At 41.7% G+C, this 26,151-nt stretch overlaps 1 protein-coding gene across 1 annotated transcript in view; it reads right to left on the reverse strand.

The window, feature by feature from the left end:
• The window catches only part of CERKL (CERK like autophagy regulator), an 82,851-nt gene extending 57,034 nt beyond the window's left edge, over window positions 1–25,817 (reverse strand). Inside the window, exon 1 of the mRNA XM_084892631.1 lies at window positions 25,539–25,817. Coding sequence (XP_084748757.1) covers window positions 25,539–25,779 — 241 coding nt within the window. The 5' untranslated portion in view covers window positions 25,780–25,817. The remainder of the gene's footprint in view (window positions 1–25,538) is intronic.
• Between the last annotated feature and the right edge of the window lie 334 nt (window positions 25,818–26,151).

A 26,151-nucleotide genomic window follows, 5' to 3' on the forward strand; every position in this document is an offset into this window, starting at 1 on the left:
AAAAAAATTTTTTTAATGTAGATCAAGCATTTTATATATTTTTGCTACCCTATGTAACATGTAATCAAAGCAAAACAGCTTATAGGATTATAGCAAGCCGTATTCTCCTCTGGGCTGTACTGTTACTGTCAGGGCTTTTTTGTCAGAGAGATAAATTTGATAGCAATATGATGTGACACAACTGCATCAAACCTTAATTTCACTCACAGTAAGAAGTCACAGGATTAAATAACACTGTGCAGTCTTTTAGAAAAGTTTATTGCTTCCAGATGGATTCAAGTTTCCCTTCAGCCCCGATTACATCTCATATGCACAGGGTGCCAACATTATAAAGGGCAGAGTCAAAAATACCACTTATGTAGGTAAGCAAGGGCTGGGGTACAGAAACTTTGGCTTCTACATTGGTTGTGCTATGCAGGTCTTGACTATTTTTAAGAAATGATGATGATCAACTAATAACAAAACAAATGTTATGTACTATGCAAATGTCTTCCATAATGGCTGTTTCCCAGAAAAATACAAGTCCACAGCGAAGTACCCAGAACAGGACTCCCAGCTCCAGCCGCATGCTCTCTGCCCCATGGTGGGTTGTGCCATGTGTCACACCGCATGAAGCTTGCTACCAAGATGTCCACCTGTGCCTCTGTGACAGGAGAGGTGCCCATGTTTATTTCACTTAATGGCACTGTTGAATATAAGCCATTGTGAGCAGCTATAGAAAGACCTTCAAAAACACTGACTAGTTAAAGGCATGTTTTCTAAGTTTAATAAGGATGCACGTAATTACTGCTTACATTTAAAACAGTTTTTCTTATATGACTGAAATATCACTCTATTTGACCAGAATAAATAAAGTCATTTCCATAAAACTCCAACAAGGCTGTCCCCATAACATGATTTAAAAAATAAAATCACATCTGCTCTATCTAGACAATAATAGGAAAGCAATAAAAGATCATGATTGAAGATTGCAGTCTACAGATCAAGAGCCAACTTTTTTAAATATAGTAAAACTATAAGAACACATTCTCATTTTCTTATATTGAATTGTTCAAGTGTCCTGAAAATATTATGCTAATTATAAATTTGATTGAATCTAAATGTTAAACAATTTATGTAGCCTTCAAAACAGATTAGCAATTTAAATACAATTATGCTAAGCTCAACAGAAGAGAAAATGATTAATTTCTGGAAGTACACAAAATCCTTCTTGCTGGAGAACCATTGCCAAAGGTGATACTATAATAATTCCTACTCATTTCTAACTTTCTGCTATGGCTGTTCAACCAACATGAAGACAAATATCATTATGGCACTTTATTACTCACATGTTCTTTAGAGAGAAATAAGTTTCTTTATATAAAGAATATAAATAGATGTTAAAATTTCAGGTGATATTTATAAAAGCTTTTCACGATCTTTAATTTTCAATTAATTTTAAAGTGTTACTTAAAATGGATATGAACACTAAAAATTTTAATTTTCGGTAGATTGAAATATTGATGCAATATCCCTGATCAATTTCTTGAAAATACTTGAATATAGAGGACAATCAGAAAAGGATCAAATTATACTAATATTCAACTTACAGTTGCATGCCAAATCAATAACAGATCAATGAAACAGATTCCAACCGGTTAGGCAAGCTACCAGGCATTAAAGCAGGGAATGAGTTTTCCATTACATATTTCTAATATTCCAAATACTAATATGCAATTGAGTTAACTTTGACTAATCAAATACTACTTTGTTTTCAATAATAGTTAACTATTCTTAAACTGATCACACTGTCTTCTAAAAAAACAAAAAACAAAAAACAAAAAAAACCCACATACTTGAGTGAAAAATGATTTGAGCTTCACTCCTTCTTTCAATAATTGGAAGCTAAACCTTTTTCACATGCCAGACTTTACACAGAGAACCCTTACAGATAGAATCTTCCCTGACTACCCAATAAATAATCATTGAATAAAGATCAGAAAAAATAAATGAGTGTAAGCCATGTGGTTTCAGGTCCAGCATCTCCCATCTGTGATTCCAAAACCCCAAAGCTCTAAAAACTGTACATTTTTTTCTTAAGTCATTTAACAGCAAAACGTGAGCTGACCTCATGTTGTAGGAAAACTGGGCCCAAATTGACAGTAAGATTTTAAGCCCCATTTATTCCCTTTAGCATGGATATTCTTAATGTTTAATTAATTCAGAAATTTGACTAATGTTTGATTATGAAAGGCCACTTGTGGGTGTTACATAATATATGTCCTATGTTAACTGTCTAAAATCAGGCAATATCTAACTATAACACGGATGATTCCAAGGATTTCTAGGCACAGGAAACAGTAAAGGTAAAGGCCCCATGGCAAGAGCTTACTTGGCAAGGAACAATAAGATGTAGCTGGAGCCAAAACCGGTTTGGCTCAGTGGATAGAGCGTCGGTCTGCGGACTGAAAGGTCCCAGGTTCGATTCTGGTCAAGGGCATGTACATTGGTTGCGGGCACGTCCCCGGTGAGGGGTGTGCAGGAGGCAGCTGGTCGATGTTTCTCTCTCATCGACGTTTCTAACTCTCTATCTCTCTCCCTTCCTCTCTGTAAAAATATCAATAAAAAAATATATATTAAAAAAATAAAAAAAGATGTGACTGGAGCTGGTGAGAGAGGAGGAGAGGGGTCAGACATGAGAACAGAAAGGTTGGAAGTATAAAGACCACAGGGCAGATTTGGATCTTAGCCTGAATGTGATGTTAAGTCACTGGGCATTTTTAAGTAGAAGAAGGGTGCGATCTCTCCATGCTCCGTGGAGAAGAGTAATAGGGAGCTCTTGTACTGGACTGGTATGAATATGATATGGGTGAGAGATAACAAGGCCGTGGCAGTGATGCTGTTCCATTTGGGGTGTATTTTAAAGGAAGAGGCAACAAGATTTGCTGATGAACTGGATGTAGAGTGAGAAAGAAAGTGGAATCCAGCCGATTTCCAAGTGCGCTTGGCTTGGGCAGTTGGAAGGATGAAGTCCCCCAAGGTACCGAGGTGGGGAGGTCCATAGGAAGTGCATATTCAGAGGATGCAGGGGGGAAGCTGGAGTTTGTCCTAAGACATACATTTGAGACATCTACCAGACTTCCAAGTTGATATTTTACTTCGTTATATTTCTAAATCTAGTATTCTCAGCAGGGGTCTGGAATAGAGATACAAATTTGAAGGTCCATAGTACTTAGTGTTTGGAGCCCGAAACTAGAAGAGGTTGAACCTCCCTCCGTTAATGTGCCACCTGCCTTGCGAGAAAGCAGCCAGTGTTCACTATAAATAGCGTGGCACAGAGACACGGGGAATGGAGAGCAGGATCAAGTGCCTGACAGGCTAGGCACTGAATCAGATACCATCTATTTAACTATAAACCATCTCCAGGTTCTGGTAGAATTAAAGGATACAGGCACCCTGTTTCTCCATTTCAGAGACGACCAAACAGATCCTCAGAGAGGTGAAGAGGCTTATCGGATACAGATGAAATGATGGAACCTTAATTGCAGCCTAACCCTAGACTTTAAATCTCATACTCCTGTCCTCTGTGCTATAGACCACCCTGTCATTGCAATTGCATCGTTACCCACTTCATAAGTAGGCTTTGAGAGAACATGCTACTTTCCACAGAATGGGTTCATGTTTCATATCATTTTTTGCTGTCTTCCTGAAACCTCAGATTAAAAACAGCATGTAAGTTTCTATTAAGTAAAGGATATCAAAGAGAAGCAATAGATGCTCTAGCCCAGTGGTCGGCAAACTCATTAGTCAACAGAGCCAAATATCAATAATACGACGACTAAAATTTCTTTTGAGAGCCAAATTTTTTAAACTTAAACTTCTTCTAGCGCTACTTCTTCAAAATAGACTTGCCCAGGCGGTGGTATTTTGTGGAAGAGCCACGCTCAAGGGGCCAAAGAGCCGGCATGTGGCTCGAGAGCTGCAGTTTGCTGACCACGGGGTTAGAAGTTATTTGCAACATATATCAGACATATATAGTAAATAACTGATTTCAAGAATATCTGAAGGGCTCCTACAAATTAGACAGGAAGCCGCAGTTTGCTGACCATGGCCCTACCCAGTTTGGTTCTGTGGATAGGGTGTCAGCCTGCACACTGAAGCAACCCAGGTTCAATTCCTGTCAAGGGCACATACCCAGATTGTGGGCTCCATCCCCAGTATCGGGAGTGCAAAAGGCAGTCAATCAATGATTCTCTCTCATCATTGAAGTTTCTATCTCTCTTCTTCTTCCCTCTCTGAAATAAATAAAAAAATTTTAAATCTATAATAATAAAACCATAATATGCAAATTGACAGAACAGCTGAACAGTGGGACGACCTTCTGGACAAAGCTGGGGCTGTGAGAGCCGAGGCAGCCAGAGCTGCGAAGGCCTATTCTTGCACAAATTTCAGGCACTGGGCCTCTATTGTGTGTGTGTGTGTGTGTGTGTGTGTGTGTGAGTATATATATATATATATATATATATATATATATATATATATATATAGAGAGAGAGAGAGAGAGAGAGAGAGAGAGAGAGAGATCGCTTCTCGGCCTTTTGGCTAAGATCAAGTGTAATATATACATATATATATATATATATATATATATAGAGAGAGAGAGAGAGAGAGAGAGAGAGAGAGAGAGAGAGAGAGATCGCTTCTCGGCCTTTTGGCTAAGATCAAGTGTAATATATACATATATATATATATATATATATATATAGAGAGAGAGAGAGAGAGAGAGAGAGAGAGAGAGAGAGAGAGAGAAGCAACAGAGATTAGTGATTAAAAGCATGTCTCCTATGGAAGGGTTTAAAATCCTATCTGCGTAGGAAGAGAAGGGACTGTGTGACCTTGCCCAGGTCACTCGGCGTGTGGCCTTGGCGAAGTCAGTTAGCCTGGGAGACGATGAGGAGCCCTCCCCCCAGGGACTGTTGTGCAGATTCAGCAAGTGTACATGTAAGATGCTTCTAGCTTCTGGCACATACAAGGTGCTATTGTTGTTACCGTTTTATTATTATAATTGTTGTCATTATTTGTTACTATTGTTATTGTTATATGAACTAATTTCAACAAATCATTTGCAGTCACCACACCAGGACCTGAATCAGATAAACCAGGAGCATCAGTATTTGTGACAGGATGGCAATAGGCAGGGATAATGTGCGTATTTCTCTATCTTACACTTAGAATACAAAATGCTCTGGCCGTGTTTCAAATTTATAAAGGTAGCTCCTGAGAGTAGGGGGTGTCCTAAGTGCCTTCTCCAAAGCAGACTAGTAAAAGGGTCTATAAGGGTCTATAAGAAATGTATGGCCTGGGTTAGGAGGAGAAAAGTAGAAATTGAGAGAGTATTGAAAATAATGGGAAAATAAATTAGAAATAATAGTAAGAGGGGAAAATTACCAGATGTTGACTCATGTTCCACTGCTACTCAAATTGATCCTCGTCAGGCACAGGTATTGTTCCAATATTGTGGGAAATGGATCAAGTTCTGTTTGTATTCATCCAGAAATGGTTTGTGTGCCCCACTCACCATGCAGAGTTCATTGATTCCACCTCAAGATGGGATGACGGTGTTTTTGACAAACACCCATGGTTAGGACGCACGGAACAGAAATTTGATCAAAATCACCTGGTTTCATCTTGTGGTTTTTCTCTAGATCCTGGATTCTGTTATAGAAATGTAGACTGTGCTGAGGAGAAAAAGCTTTGCACCCTCTGTGACAAGAAGGAAACACTGCATACATCAGCACCCTGAGCATTGAAACTCTAGATACTGTGAGAGCGCACCAGCCCTGGAATATGCCACTTTCCTTATTCAGCATCCCATCTTCTCAACATATCTGAAAACTGTGCCATAGCAACACGTTACAAGTGAAGCAGTTGCTAAGAATACAAGACAAGGAGATGGCATGTCTATACGATCATCAGAAACAACAAAAAATACCTGCCAGTCATCTAAGATGCACAAAATAAAACCCATAACACAATTACTTCAGGATATTTTTAAAGTATAATGTCTTATCCTGAAGGTTTCTTTTGTGTTCAAAGTCTTTTTGAACCCTATATTTAGATTATATTAATGCTAAGTGGCTATTTATACAATGACTATAGACAAACTCTTATTCAAAAAGCTTCAAAATTCCAACAATTAACACCATCAACTTCGAAAAGTTTTTGTTACATCCTCACAACTTCGTTGCTACCTATTTAAGAAATGGCTTAGGCAGTGGTTCTCAGACTGAGCTCCAGATCATTCCAGACCTTCCATGACATGGACGCAAGTAGCTCTGCTTTGCTTTATCTATGGAGGCAAGGAAGAAGTGGTGCTTTAAGATGCCCGTGAAGAGGAGATCAGAATCATAGAAACCGCGGCGTTAGTCCTGTTGTTAATACAGGGAAGCATGGTTCTCACAGTGCCAATTTGTTTCCAACAGTTACCAGGGTATGTGGATGCTAAAGATTGGGGATCAGTTCATTTGTTTAAAATGCTCTATTACTAGTGGGAATAATAACAAAAAACAAAAGCAGTACACTACAAAGACATGATTTTAAAAGTTTTGGTCTCAATATATCAGGATCTGGAGTTACTTCAAAAAGTTATTGAAGTAACTTTCCCAAAAAGTAAAATTGAGGGCATTTTCTGCTTTTTAACGGGATTGATAACATTTATATAAGTTCATTTTCCTTTTAATGTGGTTTAGAATTACATTATTCTTCCCATACATAAACGCAGTTACCACGTACACAAGATTATTATAGTCTACCCCAGGTAATTACTGCTGAGATCAGCAATTTAATGCCCTTTGTTTGCCAAATTTTTGTTTTCCCAAGAACCAATCCCACGCTATAAAGATGTGTTTCCAGGATACATGTAATTATGCTGGGTATAACATCTGTTGCTTTGCATGTTCAGAGCCTTACCAAACCAAAGTAAGAACAGGATTCTATGTCGACTTGAGGGAGAATGACTGAAGTATTAAAGGCTTAAATACTCAAAAAAAATTGTTTTAAATCAGTATTCATCAAAAGTTAAAGCTAATTCTATAATAAATACGGGATGGGTAAAAAGTAAGTTTACAGTAGTGAGTACACAACACAGAGTTTATTCTTATATTATTGTATTATTTTCCACATAAACTATAAACCCACTTTTTCCTACTCCTGTATTTCTAAATAGGATTAACACATTTCAGTCCTTATTTAGATAAATTTTAACAGTCATTATATTTTTCCATATCATCACTTTGTAATCTTGAGAATCATTTTACTCCGATTGCATATAGGAGTCTTAGTGACTTTTCTACTTCAGTTATCTCTCAGAAGTAGACCATGTAACCAAAAAAAGAAAGAAAAGCAACCAATAATCAAGGTCATCAGAGGAAATAATACTAGCGACCTCTTTTCTGTGTCTCACCTTTGATAGCACAATGGATTTATGTAACAGATAGGACAGTGTTGCACTTTTAAATGTAGGTCAGTATTTTGATTGTGCCATAAAAGTGAATTGTTCAGACTTGAAAAAAGCAGAGCAATGTTAACCCAAATTACTTCTCTGCCTGACCTTTTAAGGCTGCCCCAGGTATCTGATAGTCCTAAGAGCATCCCAATATGGGCAAGATAACTATCTATTGGCAAGGTACACCAGGAATATATGAAGATAAGTGAACACTGATTTTAGTACCAAAATCTGAAATAATCCCTTAATACCTGGGAGAAATAATCAGACATGGTCATCTCTTAACAATCATTAGTAATCATAGACCCAAAAATAACCTGAAGTTATGAGTTCATCATGCTTTCAGAATACTCTAGGAGGACAAGCAAACTCGTGACAGTGCTAGTGATATTCAAGTGTATCTCACATCTTTCAGAACGGCTATTGTTGCTATTACATAACCAAAAGACTGCTGTTTGGGTTGCCTCTAGCCTGATTAGAATACCCAAGTTCACTTAATATGTGAAAAATAACCCATCTCCTCAAACAATTTTAATAGCTCGCTTGCCTCCTAACAATTCTTACATCTCAGTGTTAATATATGGTTACCTTTACATTGAAAAAAATAAATAAAAGAGAATAAAATAAAAATAAAAAAATACCTCACCTCACTGTTAACAGAAATTTGGGGGAAGAAAGGATAAAACTCTTTTTCAGGCTTGGGAAAGTTTAGCCTAAGGAGAATTATAGTAAATCCACCTGCTATGACTGAATTGTCTCCCCAAAATTCATATGCTGAATTGTGACTGTATTTGAAGATAGGACCTTTAACGAGTAACTGAGGTTAAATTTGGTTATAGGGATGGTGCCCTAATCTGGTAGGACTGGTGTCCTTTTAAGAACATCAAGTAATCACTCAGTTTATTTACTAATTTGAATTCTAGAGTGATATTGGGAGGACAATTATCTTAGGGATGAATCAAGACAGCAAGGGATGCAGTCAGGCCCAGAGAGGACAGATGGAGGTCACTGAGAAACTTGTGGAAGATCTGGAAGTAGCATTTACAATGTTTCTCATGTTGCCCTTCTGCAAGATCAAACAGAGCATCTCTCAAAAGTCTTCATATTTTGTCCCCGTTTCTTTAGTCTGTACTGGCCCAGCTGGTGTGGTTCAGTAGTTGAGTGACTCAGAAACCAAGAGATCACGGTTCGATTCCCTGTAAGGGCATGCAGGACACAGCCAATCTATGATGTTTCTCTCTTGTTGATGTTTCTTAACAGTATTCCTCTCCATTCCTCTCTCTCTCTAAAAATGAATAAAAGCATGTTTGTTTGTTTTTTGTTTGTTTGTTTTTTTTTAAAGGTCTGTACTGGAACTAGAAACTGTGTCTCCTTGAACTTCCAAACCCAGGAGGACCCAGTACAGCTACTCCTAGAAAAAAGGGTCAAGACTGACCCCGGATTAAGTGGAGAAACAGATCCCTTTGAAAAGCCCAGAAGGGACCAACCAGAAAAACAGCCCTTCATCTATCTCCACCACCACCCCCCAGCCCCAGCCTGCTGCTAATGCTGCTCCCTGGGAGCTCGGATCCAATTTAAGGAGCCGATTTAAGGAGCCAAAGGGAGGGTTTTAAAAGGTCCCATATGGAGAAAAACTTTGCCCTGAGCAAAACACTCCACTTCTTACCACTTACCCTAATGCTGTCCTCTCCAGAGCTCACACATGATTTAGGAGTGTCAGAAAGAGGCTGGGAGTATGGGGACAAAAAAGAGAATGGGAACAAAGCTTATTCTGGTAATTTTTCCTAAAAGTAACAATAGTGCAGGACATTTGTATGCGCTTTCTCCCCCACCCCCAACATTTTAACCCTAACCATTTTTTAAACTAAATTATCTTCAGACACTAAAATATTATTTTAGGAAAGTATTTATCTGAAATTATATGTGTGTGTGTGTGTGTGTGTGTGTGTGTGTGTGTGTGTGTGTAGCTCTAAATATAGTATTTGAGGGTAGAGTTAAATAAAATTATGCAAATAATGAATTTATATTTTTGAATACTGTATTGCAAAGATCAATCCATCATCATCGAAAAAGAGTGTTTCCACAGCTTCTATTGTTCTTAATCTGTTTCTGTCCTTTTGCCTCTTCCAAACCTAAAGTAAGGGACCTGGAGAGGATTATGCTAAGCAAAATAAGCCTGGCAGAGAAAGGTAAGTATCACATGATCTCACTCATATGTGGACTCTAACGAACAAAATTAACTAAATAGAGGGAAAGACATAGAAGCATGGAACAGACTGAGGAATCTCAAGAGGGAAGGGGGATCAGAAATTAACTAGGAAACTTATATGCATATATGCATAGACCATAGGTACAGACTATAGTGTGGTGAAGGCCTGCCTGGGAGGGGCACGTGTGGGGTGGAGGGTGGTCAATGGAAAATAAATAAAGTAAGGTCCTGACCTTGCATTTTTCCTATGTTTTCATAGGAAAACCTTGAGGGGCATTATTAAAATGCAGTGGTTAACAGAACTATTTAATCTAGAAATATGTATTATCCTAAGATACCATTAGATTTTTCTCATATACAGAGATCAGGGAAACAAAGGAAATAGCTCCAATTATTTAAGACAGTAATCCCTTAACACTGGGATTTTGTTTTAATTATTATTATAAAGAGTGTATCTTATTAAAAATAAGACAGAGCCTTGTCCTTTAAGGGATAAATCCCAAGTTTCTCTAGTGAACATGCATGCAAGATTTCCTAAAGAATGTTTCAACAAATTAATTTGGTTATTATTCATGATATAATTAACTTCTTAAAAAGAGCATCAGATAAACAATTATGGGCCCACCTGTTCATGATATCATACTAGACACCACACAAAGTTCATGGAAATTTATTTCATTCTGTTTCCTACCTCCCCACCCTATGATAATACAGACAAAATTCCTTGTATTAAAAACTAATAACAGCCCAAACTGGTTTGGCTCAGTGGATAGAGCGTGGGCCTGTGGACTGAAGGGTCCCAGGTTCAAGTCCTGTCAAGGCCATGTACTTGGTTGTGGGCACATCCCCAGTATGGCGTGAGCAGGAGGCAGCTGATCAATGTTTCTCTCTCATCGATGTTTCTCTTTATACCTCCCCTTCCTCTCTGTAAAAAAAAAAAAGAAAAAGAAAAAAGAAAAAGAAATATATTTTTTTTCAAAACTAGTAAAAAAAAAAGTACAGGAAGCAGTAATGAAAATTGCTCAATTGTTTATACTTCAAATGTGACTCTAGATATACCTAGTACCTGAAAATCTTTTTTAAGAGCATCTTCCCATCTTCCCCATCCCTGTGGTTTCCCCGTGCCGTGGACAGACAGGGCAGGAGGAACAGGAGCAGTGGGAAGCTGTGACTGAAAGTGAATGGCCTGCTGTACAAGAGACAAGACAAGTCCCTGGGGACCTCTCTTCGTTGGTCCTACTCATCATCAGTCACAGAGGGAGAAACTAAAGCACAACTGGGGGGAAATTACATTCCCCTTTGGGTCCGACAACCAGCCCACTTAAATGGTTGAATGTTGAGCCCAGAAGGCTGAGGGAAATCCCTCTTTCTCAAGGGAACTTGGAGGCACCTACCTCTCCTATTTCAGGCTGAAAAGAAAGCCACTTAGGCACTCAGCACAGCCCCACGTGGGCTTTATCACTGAAAAGAACGCTTTCAGTCACCCTGTCACCCCGCACAGAACTGAGTGTTGGCATGGAAGGCACACAGATCTCCCGGGGCCAAAGCTGGAGCACAGCAGACCCAGCACCCTAAGGTGGATGGCAAGGACCTCGCTCAGTTTCAGCCAAGTGATGACAAGTGGGAGACAGAAGGTTGTCCTAATGACATCAGTCACCCAGGGGACGGAGGGAGAGTAAGAGCAGCAAGGGCAGCCGAACGAGCACAAAGATGTGAACGATGTCATGCTTCGAGTCTGGAGGAGTCAAACAGCTGGTGCTCAGAGGCTGATGAGTAGGACAGAGAAGGGAGATGTTCTAGTTATTATCTTAACCACACACGTATATAGTGTGATTAAGGACCATAGTCTTTACCTATAGTATTTACTTTATTGGGTTTAGATTTGGGATGGTGTGTAGGTATTAAAAATCTTATAACGTCCTTTAGAAAAATAAAGGGAACTGGGAAGAATCTATACATGTTGCACTGGAAAGCAAGGACAGATATTGCTATTCAAAGCAAGTTTTGTTTGTTCTTCGCTTTGTTGATGTTTCAGGTTTAAGAACCCTAAAATACAGTCATGTTGCTTTCTTCAAATAAACAGCTGTCTTTAAAAACAGATCAAACAAAGAGGAAAACAGAAAAGAAAATGCCAGACCATGGAAATCTGTGATCCCTGCTTCTTAGGCAAGGTCATCACAAAGCCGGTAAGAGGGAGACCAGTGGCTCAGCTCTCTAGATGCTCAGCTCTTTCCAGTCTCCTGAGCAAGGATTTCACAACTTTATAGAAACTTCACTTCCTTTTCCTTTGTCAGCCTTTACACTCTCATCAAAGATACTAAGAAGGACTAGCAATCAGCACAGGTTATGAACTAACCAATAATACACCACAACTCCTACACACGTTTGGAAAATTCAATGAGTACATTCAGACCCTTTAGAAAGCAATTTTGGACCTATCTTTTTGGATCCTAAAGGATCCATTAAAAGGGCACTTTTCTATTTTAAAGTATCAATGACTAAAAAAATCAAAGCTACTTTTAAAATAATGCGTACAGGCAGCTTCAATTTCTGAATTATGCCATTAGGCTGACTCAAATTGTTAATTAATATCAATAGCATGGAAAACCCGAAAGTGAGCCCACTCTAATGAAATACTGTATATTCACATTAAAAAGTGACTGGCAGGTCAAATTCTAAAAAGGAAACAGTAGATACCACCACAAAACTAGCAGATGTTTCTCGGGGTCATTTGTACAAAAACACAAGCATATGTTAAAGAAATCTGACACTATCATGGAATCAGTTGGTGTCTAAAATAATAGCAGCTCCTTATGGCAATATGGTAATATCCGTATCAAATGCACAACACATTATGTTGCAACAGTATGCACGGACAAATGAACATCAGTGGCAGTAGTAATGACCAGTGCTTTTATGAAGGAGGAAAAAATGAAATTAGAATATTTATAGAGGGCATAATATTGTTTAGCAGTAAAATGAACAAGATACTGGTAGTATGTTGAATAATCAGAGTTTGTGTTTAACTGATTTTATTGATTCTCATATGAAGGCAGCATATTAACCAATAAAAATATTAAAGTGTTTATATTAAATAAAGAATATTAAAGTGGCCTTCAAAGTGAGTTTTCTGATTTCTTCAGTCTATCCAAGGATGACAGTGAAGATGGCTGTTATTTTCAAAGCTAACAATAATACTTGGTGAGTTTAAGGACAGGAGCACGGTGGATAGAGGTAAACGGGGGGAAGAAAAGAGGACATCTGCAATATGTTCAATAATGATGATATATATATATTTTTTAAAAGAATTATTCGCTTCAACATCAACCATTTCAAGTGGGTGTCCCATACACAGTAGTTAAACGATAGGTAACTGAATCATTATTTTAATGTAAAGGAGCTCATACTTTAGTAAGTGTATTTTCAGTTTCAACCACAGAAGTCTTAGAACTTCTAAAATATTTGGAACTCGTTATATCACCCCAAAATACACAATGTACACAACTGATGCTAACTAAATGGAAGGTAAATTTGAAAAATCACTTTGCACGTGAAGGCACATATTTTTCATGCAGATTTGAGTAAAACTAGGATCACCCCATAAACTTTCCAGGGCAGAAACCCCATTAACAGAGTAGGTTTGGTCCCAGTGTAAAACATTCAAACTTGCAAAGTGCTAGATTTGTCTTTCATTCTACCAACACATATTTTCCCCCAAGTGTGAAAAAAGTTAATTCTAATAAACAAAAATGCAATTTCTAGAGAAAAACTTATTTCTACTTTAAAATTAAGAGCTTATTATAAATCAAATTATATGACAAAAGAACATTATCTACGATGTTTAATTTACTCTGAGTATTTAAAAGAAATATTACCTAAAATAAGTACACTATGAATGAGACTTTAAAAATATACGCACCAAGATTTTCACTGTACATTCTCATTTGTATAGTGATAACCACAACAATACATATCCTGTCTTCCTTTTACACTTTCAACACATGAAAACATGCCTAAAATATAAGGAAACTAATACATCCTAACAGCTGCTCAATTTTATTGATCTTATGCTTTCTGCACAGATGGACACTAGAAAGTACTTTGAATTATGTGTTTGTAACCTTTACTAAACATAAAAATTTTATTTGGAAAACATTATTAGACCCCCCCCAAAAAAAGCATAGAGATTTTATATAGTAAAAGATTTTTTTAGTTTAAAATAATATATAAACAGTTTTTCTACATATAAGAATTTACATTCTTTAAATTATTTCACTGACTTTATATTTTAATAATGCCAAAAATATTATGGCTATACAAAAAAAAATTATTTACCAATATTTATTGACTAATGCTTCCTGAAAACAGATTTAAACTTTTTTAAAGTGGTCTCAACCTAAAAGAAACCAGACACAGGGGAGAGAGTCTGAGGCTCATGAAAACCCTGATCTTACACTCCATAGGGTTCACTGGACAATCCTTCAGGAGAGATTTCTCCAGCTTATGTCTTTTCCAACCTGTCAATGTCCCTCCTGTTTGGACCTTTTGCTAGCCACTGGCATAGCTGGTGCTTTGTAGAGCACGTTTCAAGTAAAATGCTTCTCATTTTGCAAATCTGAGAATTCACTTTAACAGTGTCCACTCTTCATTTCATTGTCTGAGCTAAGATCTCAGCATCGCCCTTGTTTCTCTCCTTTCTCTCAAGTCCCACATCCTTCAAATGCTCTGAAAATATTCCTTCATTCGGACTCACCACTCCATTCTCCCTGCTACGTACACACTGGCTCCTGGATCCATCCATGGATACATGGGTCACTGAAAAGGGTGACGCAACGAAGAGCCCTTTTAAAACCCATCCTGTCCCCACGACGGCCTTTCTAAAACCCAAGCTCACTTGCTTTAGAAAACAAAAACCTGTTTTCTTCTGACACTTGGCTTTTGCCACCCCTTACTCAACCTTCAGGTTAAGACACCAACTTCCTAGTACGACCTTCAAAGCCTTAGACAAACTACTAACTTATCACAGAGCACTGTCATCTCCCCCCACTAATGTACACTACAGACCACAGTTTTATTTTCCAAATAGGTCAAAGCATTCTCTCTGGAGATTTTTTTTCTAAAATATTATTTTTCTAGATATGTTTCCTTACTTCTTTGTGTAGCCAACTCCAATCATTTTTCAAGACCCACATGCATTTAAGAAAGTGGGTAGAGGTGGAGTAAGAACAAGACTATCCTATACAATAAAGAGGGAATATACAAATTGACCATCACTCCGCCATAAAGATGGCTGCTCCCCCACTCCAGCACCAGACCGGGGAACCTCGGTCCATGGCCCCCACTCCGGTGCCAGGCTGGGGGACCTCAGACCATGCCCCCCACCCAGCAGGGCTTGATGGGGGACCACAAGGTGCATCACCCCCCACCCCAATGCTAGGCCAGGGGACCTCAGGCTGCTCCTCTCACCCTGGGCCAGGGGTCCTGAGGCTGTGCCCCCCACCCAGCGGGACTTGACAGAGGACCTCCAGGCATGCCCCCCACCCCCGCCCGGGCTGGGGGACTTCAGGGTGTGCCCCCAGTGCAGGACAGGGGACCTGAGGCTGTGCCCCCCTCCTGGTGGGGCTTGACAAGGGTGGGACCAGCCAGGTTTGGATCTAACCAATTGGGAGTTGGGGGGACTCTGGGTCTCATCGATTTTGAGATACACATGGGTGGGTGGGAAGTTGAGTCTGGGTCCAGTGTTGCATTACAGAATCTGACAGGAGGAAGATTTTCATATACATTTTACTAATTTTCCTTCATCTCTGCATTCTATTGTAGAGAAAGCGCAAATAGAAATATTAAATTATTTCCTCTTAATCCCCTTTTAATGTGCACAAATTTTGCGCACCAGGCCACTAGTATGTACATATTTGCTTATATTTTAAAAATAAAATAATAAAAAACTTAAAGAATCTTACCTATAATAGGGAGAAAGAAAAATGCTAAAAGAAACACAGATAAGTTATACTTCTCAGAATAAGACTTGTTTAGTGGATTTAACTTTGGAACTATATAAACATCCTATATAATAAAAAGGTAATGTGTAAATTAACCCTCATGCCCTCACAAGATGGCTGCCCATGACCAAGCCAGCAGGGAGGATAGTGAGAGATGAGTAAATGATTAAACAAACAGGCTGCATGGGGTGACCAGACCAGTAGGGGGATTAGTGAGGGACAACCAAACAACTGAACAGCAGGCTGCATGGGGTGACCAGGGCAGCGGGGGTGAGGGGTTAGGGGCAACCAGGCCAGCAGGGGGGGGGGGGCAGTTGGGGATAATTAGGCTGGGGGGCGGGCAGTGAGGGGTGACTAGGCCAGCAGAAGGGGCAGTTGGGGAAACCAGGCCAGCAGGGGGCACAGTTAGAGGTGACCAGGTAGACAGGCAGGTGAGCAATTAAGAGCCAGCAATTCAGGATTGTGAGAGGGATGTCTGACTGTCGGTTTAGGCCTGATTCCCAGGATAGAGCCTTAACCAACAGTCAAACATCCCCCAAATAGCTAAAATTTGGAAACAGCCTAAATGCCCATCAACAAATGAATGGATTAGAAAATTGCGGTACATCTGCACAGTGGAATTCTATGCTGCTGAGGGGAAAAAAAAAAAAAGGAATTCTTACCATGTGCAATAGTATGGATGGAACTGGAGAGCATTATGCTAACTGAAATAAACCAGTGAGTGAAAGAAAAATACCAATGATCTCACTTACTTATGGATAATAAAAAACATTATAAACTGATGAACAAAGATAGATACAGAGGCAGACAAGCATTGAACAGACTGTCAAACTACAGCGGGAAGACTGGGGAGGGTTAAGGAGGGGGAGGCAAGAGATCAAATGAAGAACTTGCATGCATGCATAGAAGCATATTAGTTTGGACTATGATGCAACACTATCACTAACTCAGACATCAGACTCCTGATGCATGAGAGAGCATTCTTTCTTGCCTGACTGAGAAAGCAGTATAACAGAATGGGTACAGTGTGGCTCTGGGTTCAGATGGCTTGGCGTTGAATCCCAGCAACTCCTTTACTAGCATGACTTTGGGCAAGCTGTTCAACAACTCTGGGCCCCAGGGATAAAAATCCTAACTAGACTACATAGTCTTGTTGGGAGGATTAAACAGATAAGATACTTAGCACAGGACCTGGCAGAGTAAATATCAATAAATGTTCACTATTTTTAGTCAAACACTGGACACTGTTGTGTAGCAGCCGTGGTAGTTTCCAGAACACTGTTTCTGATGAAAATCTTGGAATATACATGGGAATTTCCTGATGATAGCTGGTATATTACTTTATACTTATCTTTAGGTTTGCCATAAGTCCATAGCACTGTGCCAATTTTTTAATTTTATTTATTTATTTATTTATTTATTTATTTATTTATTTATTTATTTATTTTGGTATGCATATCTGCCTGCCTATGCCTGCCTCCCTGCCTCTGGGTTCAGTCATTCGTTACACTAAGTAAGGGTCCTCAACTTCTGGTTTGCATGCCAACAGTGAGTGTAAAATTTCATTTCCTTCAAACTCCCATTTTCTGGACTCATCAGTTTTACCTTTAAATCAGCAGCTCAGATTGTATGAGCAGATCAGTTCTATGTTGAGGTTAATCATTTGAAAACTGTACCTTTCCATAGAAATAGAGATTTTAAATTTTTTTATATATCTTTTAAGATAAAGTTCCCTGGAATAAAGGAAATAAACATTTTCAACTCTAAATTCTTTAAAACTGTAGTTACCACTAGCTACAATGTGGCTACTAAATTTAAATTTAAATTAAAGTTAAATAAAATTAAAATTCAGTTCCTCAGGTAATAGCTGCATGTGGCTGGTGGCAATGGTTTCCAACATTCAGACACAGAGCATTCCACCATTGCAGAACATCCATCCAAACAGTCATGGTGTAGAGATTCACTCCACATTTGTTGTTCCAAATAGACCAGTTTTACTTTAATAAAAAGCTAATATTTATACAAGATGAGTTTTACACAAAATATATATATATAAAAGCCTAAACAACTGATCCACCAGTCACCATGATGCACACTGACCAGCAGGGGGCAGACGCTCAATGGTCAGTGTGCTCCCACAGCGGGAGCTTCGCTCAGCTGACTGACAGGTGCCAGATGCTGGACTCACAGCTGATGAGCGCCAATGCTGCGGTGTTGGCGCAAGCCTCTCCCCATCGGGACTGACTGGGCGTGAGCCTGTGGCAGGTGCTGCAAGGCCAGGATGAGCAGGAGCAGGAGCAGCGGCAGGCAGGAACGGCAGGGGGCGTTGGACTGCCAGTTTCGGCTGATCCCCGCAGGCCAAGCCGAGGGACCCTACCAGTGCACGAACCTGTGCACCGGACCTCTAGTACGTATACAGCCGGTTAACAGACCTGTCAGAGCATGTAAATAAGTTTAAAAGCTTCATATGCAGAACATGCAGTTACTTGGTAAGCTTGATTTTTCACAACCACCTTTTACAAATTCCTTCCAATTTGACAGCTTTAGAAACACACTACCAAGTTTTAAAATTTATTCTTAATATGTAGCACAGCGAATCGAAGCATCATGTTTTACTGAGTAATTAGCTCTTCAATAATTCACATGAGTAATAGGTCATTTTGGGGTTTAACCCCTGCTTCCATTATTTCTGACCACACGGCCCGCCGACAGATGTCTCACTTTGGACGCGCACAACAGAAGACTGGATCTGTTTCACGTACATCTGTTCCCCCACAGCTTAGGCAGATTAGCGCTCAGAATGCACCCAGCTCTGCTAAGTCCCACATAATCACTAGCTCTTGTTGTTTTAAAATTGATTGTTTTTCTCATTTTCACATTTTTCCACATCGCCCTTCACGTTGCTAAGTTTCCAGCAAATACATGTTTGTGTAAACTTAAAGCACCAGAGAACCAATTTCACCCTCTTCCCAGAGAAACGCTGCCAAGGCCTCGTGTGGCAGTGCAGCTCCCTCAGATTTCCGAGCTGCTGCTCCAAGCCAGCTGAGCTCGGAGTCCTGGCAGGAATAACCCTTTGAAAAAGCAGAAGGTCAAACGATATAACCCGAGGTAGTAAGTCTATGAAAAAAGAGAGGCTTATAAACCATAATTAAGATTTGAAACCCACATTTTATTTTTAGGAATATTTAAAACATTATAATCAAGTGCTAAGCAAACATAATAAAATCCTTACTCTGAAATCTGATTCGAGAGCACAGGAAATGAAACAGCAGGAAGAAAGGATACGATAGTCCTTTTGTCCATTATGAAAGATCTGCTTATGTCTGGCCTTGACCAACAACTGTCTATAGATGACAGTTTCTTCCTTTCCAAAGGCAGGACCTGCAGTGAGGTGATGGCTCAGCTCTCACCATTATGCCCCAAAGCTGGGGAAGGGGAGCAATGTTCCTAGAAGTTTGTCCTTGGTTGAGATTTGGGAAAATGCCAACAAGCAATCAGTGATGCTTTGAAATCATTTAACACTGATTCAGTTACAGCCCAAGCCAAGGGCTAAATTATAAAATAGGCAAACCGGTCTATGGCATCCACTCAGGGTCCTTTTCTGAGCTCTCAATTTTTGACACCTTCCGCCCAGTCCCGGGCACTCTTTGGAGGGCTATCCTCCACCCTGTGGCACTCCTCCTGGTCAGCTCTGCCTGGGCAGGGTCTCATGATCCAGTCTTGCCTGCCTCTCTCACTGGGTCTCACAGAACTAGCCTGATCCCTCTTCCATTGTTTTAGGATGTTGCTTCCTCTGCATTCACAGCCAGCTAACTTGGTAATGACTTTATATTAACATGAGAAAACATATGTATTATTCCACAAGTAAAATGGCTATAACCTGAGATTCCAATCTAAAGTTCACTAGGCACCACTGTAGGCAATACAGTACCTTCTGAACAGATGGTGTCCTTTGGTGTACACAGTTGACATCCTGGCCAATCTGTGCCCTGGTCGGTACAGTCTACTCTGCATCTGAGCAAGATGAAACCTCTGGCCACGATGCTACCAATGGAGAAGTGGGCCAACTTCAGCTGAAGAATTTATTTTTTTAAATATATTTTATTGATTTATATATATATATATATATATATATATATATATATATATATATAGAGAGAGAGAGAGAGAGAGAGAGAGAGAGAGAGAGAGAGAGAGAGAGATAGAGAGTTAGAAACATCGATGAGAGAGAATCATCCATCAGCTGTCTCTTGTACACCCCCTACTGGAGATGTGCCCGCAACCAAGGTACATGCCCTAGACCGGAATCAAACCCGGGACCCTTCAGTCCGCAGGCTTACACTCTATTCACTGAGCCAAACCAGTTTCGGCAAGAATTTATTTTTAAATAGAATTCTGGTGTTTGCCCATTATTTCCAGCTGACAACAGCACTCTTCTGCACAGGAGTAAATTTGCCTTGCTGATCCATAAATAAATAAATAAATAAATAAATAAATAAATAAATAAATAAATAAAATGAAGAGAGTTCTGATGCTTCTTTAACAAAAGGGGAGGGAATGGTCTCTTCCAGGTGATGCCACTCTTAATGGGAGCACATTACAGACAGCTGGAGTAGGAAGCCTAGAAAGACCCTATAGTGCTTTAGGGTCTACTTAGGTGCTTTCCATGAGTAAATGACAAAGTTCCCAGTGTGAGACAGAGGAGGGGACAGGAGAGAGGGAGAGAGAGAGAGAGAGAGAATGTGTGAGGGAATACAAGACCAGATGTTATTTTTCAGTATCAGAAAAGGTTGCTTTCCTTAAATAGCAGTGTTGTAATCAGATTATGATGCAACTAGAGGCCTAGTGCACGAAATTCGTGCACAGGGGTATGGCGTGTCCCTCAGCCCAGTCTGCACCCTCTCCAATCTGGGACCCCCCGAGGGATGTCTGACTCACAATCCAGGACTGCTGGCTCCCAACTGCTCGCCTGCCTGCCTTCCTGATTGCCCCTAACCACTTCTGCCTGCCAGCCTGATCACCCCCTAACCAATCCCAGGCCAGCCTGATTGATGTCTAACTGCTCCCCTGCCAGCTTGTTTGCCCCCAACTTCCCTCCTTCGCTAGTCTGGTCATCCTTACTGCCTTCCCCTGCAGGGTTGATCACCCCCAACAGTCCTCACTTGGAGGCCTGGTGCCTCCCAACTGCCCTCCCTTGCAGGCCTGGTCCCACCCAACTGCCCTCTCCTGCTGGCCATCATGGGGGCAGCCATCTTCTGTATTGGAATGATGGTCAATCTGCATATTACTCTTTTATTAGATAGGATAGAGGCCTGGTGCATGGATGGAGGCCAGCTGGTTTGCTCTGAAGGGTGTCCCAAATCAGGGGGGGGTCCCTTGGGGTGTGGGGTGGCCTGGGCGAGGGGCCTGTGGCAGTTTGCAGGTCAGCCATACCCCCTGGTGACCCAAGCAGAGGCCCTGGTATCTGGAATTGATTTAACTTCTACAATTGAAACTTTGTAGCCTGGAGTGAAGGCCTGAGCCAGCCATGGCTGCAGAAGCTTGGCTTCCTCCATCACCTGGGGCAACCCTAGTTCCTGCTCTTCCAGCTCTGTGGCTGCCACCATTTCTGTTGTAATTTTTTTACTTTCTATAATTGAAACGTTGAACCCTTGAGTGGAGGCCTGGGCCTGCCAGGGTTTGTTAAAAGCTTGGCTTCTTCCATTGCAAGGGAAACCCAAGCCTCCCTCCTGCTCTCTGTGGCCACAGCCATCTTGGTTGGGGTTAATTTGCATACTTGCTCTGGCTGGTGGGCATGGCTTGTGGGTATAGCAGAGCGATGGTTAATTTGCATACTACTCTTTTATTAGATAGGATAGTTCCTGAGACCAGTTAGCATATTCATTCATTCAACAAATGTTGATTGTTTACATGTGATACGCTCTTTTGAAGGTACTGACAGTAAACAAGAAGATATTCTGAACATCTTCCCTTTTCCCCATCTAGATCCAGCCTCCACCTTTCTCCCCTACTCTGTACCTCCATCAAGTGGTCCCCTTGCACTCCAGCTTCCCGTTGGCTTTGTTTTATGCTAAGGACCAGAATTGGCTGCAGAAATCAGCCAAGCTGAAGCAAAGGTCATAGCCCCTGTCTAGTGACCCTCTTTAGTCTCTCTGAATCCAGACTCAGACACTTTGGGCCTAAAAATGGAATCCCCTGTCCCTCTACTTTTAGTCCCAAGAGCACTTCACTATCCTTACTTCTTGCTTACACCTTTATAAAACATTGCCTTTTAAAAACTCTCATAAAGTTATCCTTATTTATGTGCCACTTACTTACTATTGGGTTCCCCAAAGCTGGGTGGTGGTGGGGAAGACAGACAGTAAGTGTTATATAGCATTTTAGATAATACATACCACTGAAGAATATGAGAGTAATGGGAGCTAGAAAGTGTGTAGAGAAAGGAATTTAATAGGTGATGAGGGAAAGTTGTACTGAGAAGGTGACATTAAAATACAGGCTCAAGGGAGGTGACAAAGTAGGCCAAGTAGAAGGTTATAATGGCCTGAGTTTGGGTAGTGATTGTCTGGGCAGTGAAGGAAGAGAGCAAATAGCGTGAATAGAATTAATGGTTGATTAGAAGTAGTAAGTGAGGGAGAGTGAGTCGGGGCTTTCCTTTTGAATCCTGGCCTAGAAAATATTCCAGAGAATCTTCTAACTGCCCTTTCTCATATTATGCTAGCATGTTCACTACTTACATATGCCATCTACCAGGTATATCCATCCAACATAAACTTCAAGGAGCCCCACTCATTATACCACAGCTTACACACACCCCAAAAAAAAAAAGTTAAGCCAAAACCGGTTTGGCTCAATGGATAGAGCGTCAGCCTGCGGACTGAAAGGTCCCGGGTTCAATTCTGGTCAAGGGCATGTACCTTGGTTGCGGGCACATCGCCAGTAGGGGGTGTGCAAGAGGCAGCTGGTCAATGATTCTCTCTCATTGATGTTTCTAACTCTCTATCCCTCTCTCTTCCTCTCTGTAAAAAATCAATAAAATATATTTTTTTTAAAAAAAGTTAAATATTCTGACAACTGAGGGATTAGTAAATTCCAAAATTATGTTAGGGAATACATTTTTAAGCATCAGGAAAAGTTTTCTTGTAGGCAGGCGTGTTAAATTTGTGGGAATCCCAAGCTGATGTATACAGGTCAGGACTGAAAACAGAGATTAAATATTCGGCCTGAGAGTGGATGATATAACCCAGAGAGCAGATGATGAATGACAATAGTTAGCAAGACCAGACTCCTTGAGAACACCAAAATTAGACAAACAGGAGACTGAAAAGTTAGGTTCTGGTGATGCCACAGAAACCAAGGCAGCAAAGTCAAAGTCAAATGCAAGGGAAATCCAGAAAGGTAAGGGTTGATATTGGTCCATATGATTGCGCAATTAGAAGGCGATTGCTAACCTTTGCCCCAGCAGCTTTAGCGGAGAGAACAAAGCCAGGTCTCAGGTGGTTGGGGACTAATTAAGAAGTGAACTAATGAAGGCAGTGAGAGTAAACGAATTTTGCTAGGAATCTATGCAGGAACGTGAGAAATGAAGCAGAGCAGCCACTAGAAAGAGAAGCTTACAGGATCAAGGCTGGAGGTGGCTAGGGGAGGGGAGTCCTGAGCACATCACTGGGCTAACGTGAAAGCCACCAGAGCAAGGGTTAAAAAATAAAAATAAAATAAAAAATAAGAAAGAGGGTATAACAAATGACACAAATTTTTAGATGAGGCTGAAGAGATGGGATGGGTTGGTTATGAAGAGGTGACAAACATCTAGTGTGTGCCCATGGGTGGAGGCAAAGGACATAGAATGTAGTTTTTCCTCCCGTTTCTGGATCAGATTTCATTTGTCCTTTTCTACTCACATGTAGTGAACTAATTCCACATCAGGAGCTATTTCTCACATTTAAACATCTCTTAATGCCTCCTTTTCTTTTCCCAATCTTTTTTTACTAAGTAGAGCATCTCTTGGCTTCTCCTATAAATAGAAATACTTACTAAGATGCTTCTGTACCTTCCAATTTAGGGGCCCAATGTGTTCTGCATACTAGGTGTTAGTTACCAAGAAAAAGTGGGACATCTAGATGAAGGAAAAGAAAACCAGAGGGTTTTAGGGCCAAAGTAAACAAGCAAACAAACAAACAAAAAAAGTCAGCACTTGCAACCTTTAAAGTTGGAACTGTCAAGATGCCTTTTTAAATGCTACCAACAGGAATGCTAATTAAGACTACTTTTCCTCAATCACCACTCAATAGAAAATAACATTTCTTTCACATCACTATTTGCCTCTCCGTTTACCAGAATTGCAATATTAATCCGTACAACAACTCATTGCATCTTTCATTTTAATTCTATCAAATTTCAGCCTCATTGTAGGTTAAAGTGGCTCTTGTAGACTAACCTAGAGTCTAATTGTAAACTTCTATATCCCCCAAATTCAAACTGACTTGAAAATTGAGCAGGACGATTCTGTCCATACTAGATTTTAACTCAGAAGGGCAAGAAGATATTCTACCTTGGTTTTCACAATGCCGGAAAACATTTAAATTAAGGTCAAGATTTTAGTGGCATGAGCATGGCTTATTCAGATACTGAATTCACACTCCTGACCGGTGCTGGGTCCCTAGCTCAGCCACTTCATTTGGTTAGACTTTTGAGCAAGAAAATTTTAAGTAGTGCTGTTTTTCTGCTCTGTAATATAAAGAGTGCTCTGCGTCTCGTTTTCCAACAGGGGAGGAGGCCATTTATAATTTCATACGTTTGCCGAAACCGGTTTGGCTCAGTGGTAGAGCGTAGGTCTGCGGACTGAAAGGTCCCGGGTTAGATTCCAGTGAGGGGCATGTACCTTGGTTGCGGGCACATCCCCAGTAGGAGGTGTGCAAGAGGCAGCTGGTCGATGTTTCTCTCTCATCGACGTTTCTAGCTCTCTATCCCTCTCTCTTCCTCTCTGTAAAAAATCAATAAAATATATTTAAATATATATATAGATAGATAGATAGATAGATATAATTTCATACGTTTGTATTTAACTAGAAGAGGCTGCACCACATCCCAAGGGTTCTCTCTAAACCATCCCTAGACTCAGACTTGAAATAGTTCTATCGTAAAACACAGCATTATAACACGTTCTAAATAACGCAAGTTTCGAGCCCATAAAAGTCAAATGCAAGTACACAGCATGATGATAATGATGATTCCAAAGTGAACCTCAAAACTCCAAAGTTTCCAGACTGAGCCTGAAGAGGGCCTGGCTTTAGACACTGGCAGGGGATTGTGACGGAAGGAAAAGTCCAGAGACTCCAAAGCTGGAGGCTCAACTCCCATTAGTCAGCAAGGGGCCGGTAGCCTTCGGAGCCCTCCTGCAGGGACGCCCTCCTGCAGGGACGCCCTCCTGCAGGGACGCCGGGTAAAGGGCTCGCCCGGGCAGAGCGCGGGCAGAATCTGCCACAAAACTCCATCCACTGGGCGGGGAGGCTGACCTTCCCGCCTGCAGAAAGCACACCTCCCCCCCCCCCCCCGCTTTTGCCCTTGGGGGGTCCATTCCTTCCTCTCAGCGCGAGCTGGAGCTGAGTGTGACGTGGCCGGGGAATGTGCCCACAGGGGAGAGCCCGCGGGAGGGGCCCGCAGCTGAGGCCCCAGGAGCGGCCCGGGTCCCCCCCAAACCGGCTGGGCGGAGGAGGAGCTCAGGGAGGAGCTGAGGCTTGCACCCCGGCGGCCGGTGCATGGGCGGGGGGAGGGGTAGCAGAGGACGAAGAGGGGAGGGAAGAGAGGAGGGGAGTGGGGAGGTGAAGGCTCGGACCCGCACACTCACCCGAGGGGCGCTCTGGCCGAACGGGCCGCCACCTCAGAGCCCGCTCGCTCAGCACCATGTCGCAGCTGCTCCTCCCGATCTCGAAGATGCCCCGGAGCAGCACCCGCTCGGCCGCCGCCTCCGGCCGCTGCGGGGCCGCCCAGGGCACCGAGGCCACCGCGGCCGCCGCCGCCGGGGGCGCCCCGGCCTCCCCGCCGCCCTCCAGGGCGCCCACGCGGCTGCCGCGCCTCCCCCGGGACATGGCGGGGCCCCGGGCCGGCGGGCGGGGTCCGAGGTCGCGATCGGAAAAGGGAAAGGTGGAGGAGGGAAAGGTGGAGGAGGCCCGGCCGTCTCCGCCGGAGCCGCGTCCCCGCTGCCAGGGCAACCGCGGCGGCCGGGGCCGGGAGGGGCGGGGCGCGCGGGCGGGGCCGCCGGACCTGGTGCAGCCCGGAGCCTGCAGCCAGCCTCCACCTCTGCCGCTCAAGATTCACAAAAACCACACACACAGAGGCCAAAAAAGGCCGGTGCGGGGAGAGGAGTGAGTTGCCCTCTTCATCCAGGCCCGACTCCTCCATGCAGTGCACCCGCGCTCCGCAAACTTTGTTCAGACTTTGATACTCACCCTCGTGGGCGT

The sequence above is a fragment of the Pipistrellus hanaki genome, assembly GCF_964339955.1.
Source record: "Pipistrellus hanaki genome assembly, chromosome: 8".
In the NCBI taxonomy this organism is placed as follows: domain Eukaryota; kingdom Metazoa; phylum Chordata; class Mammalia; order Chiroptera; family Vespertilionidae; genus Pipistrellus; species Pipistrellus hanaki.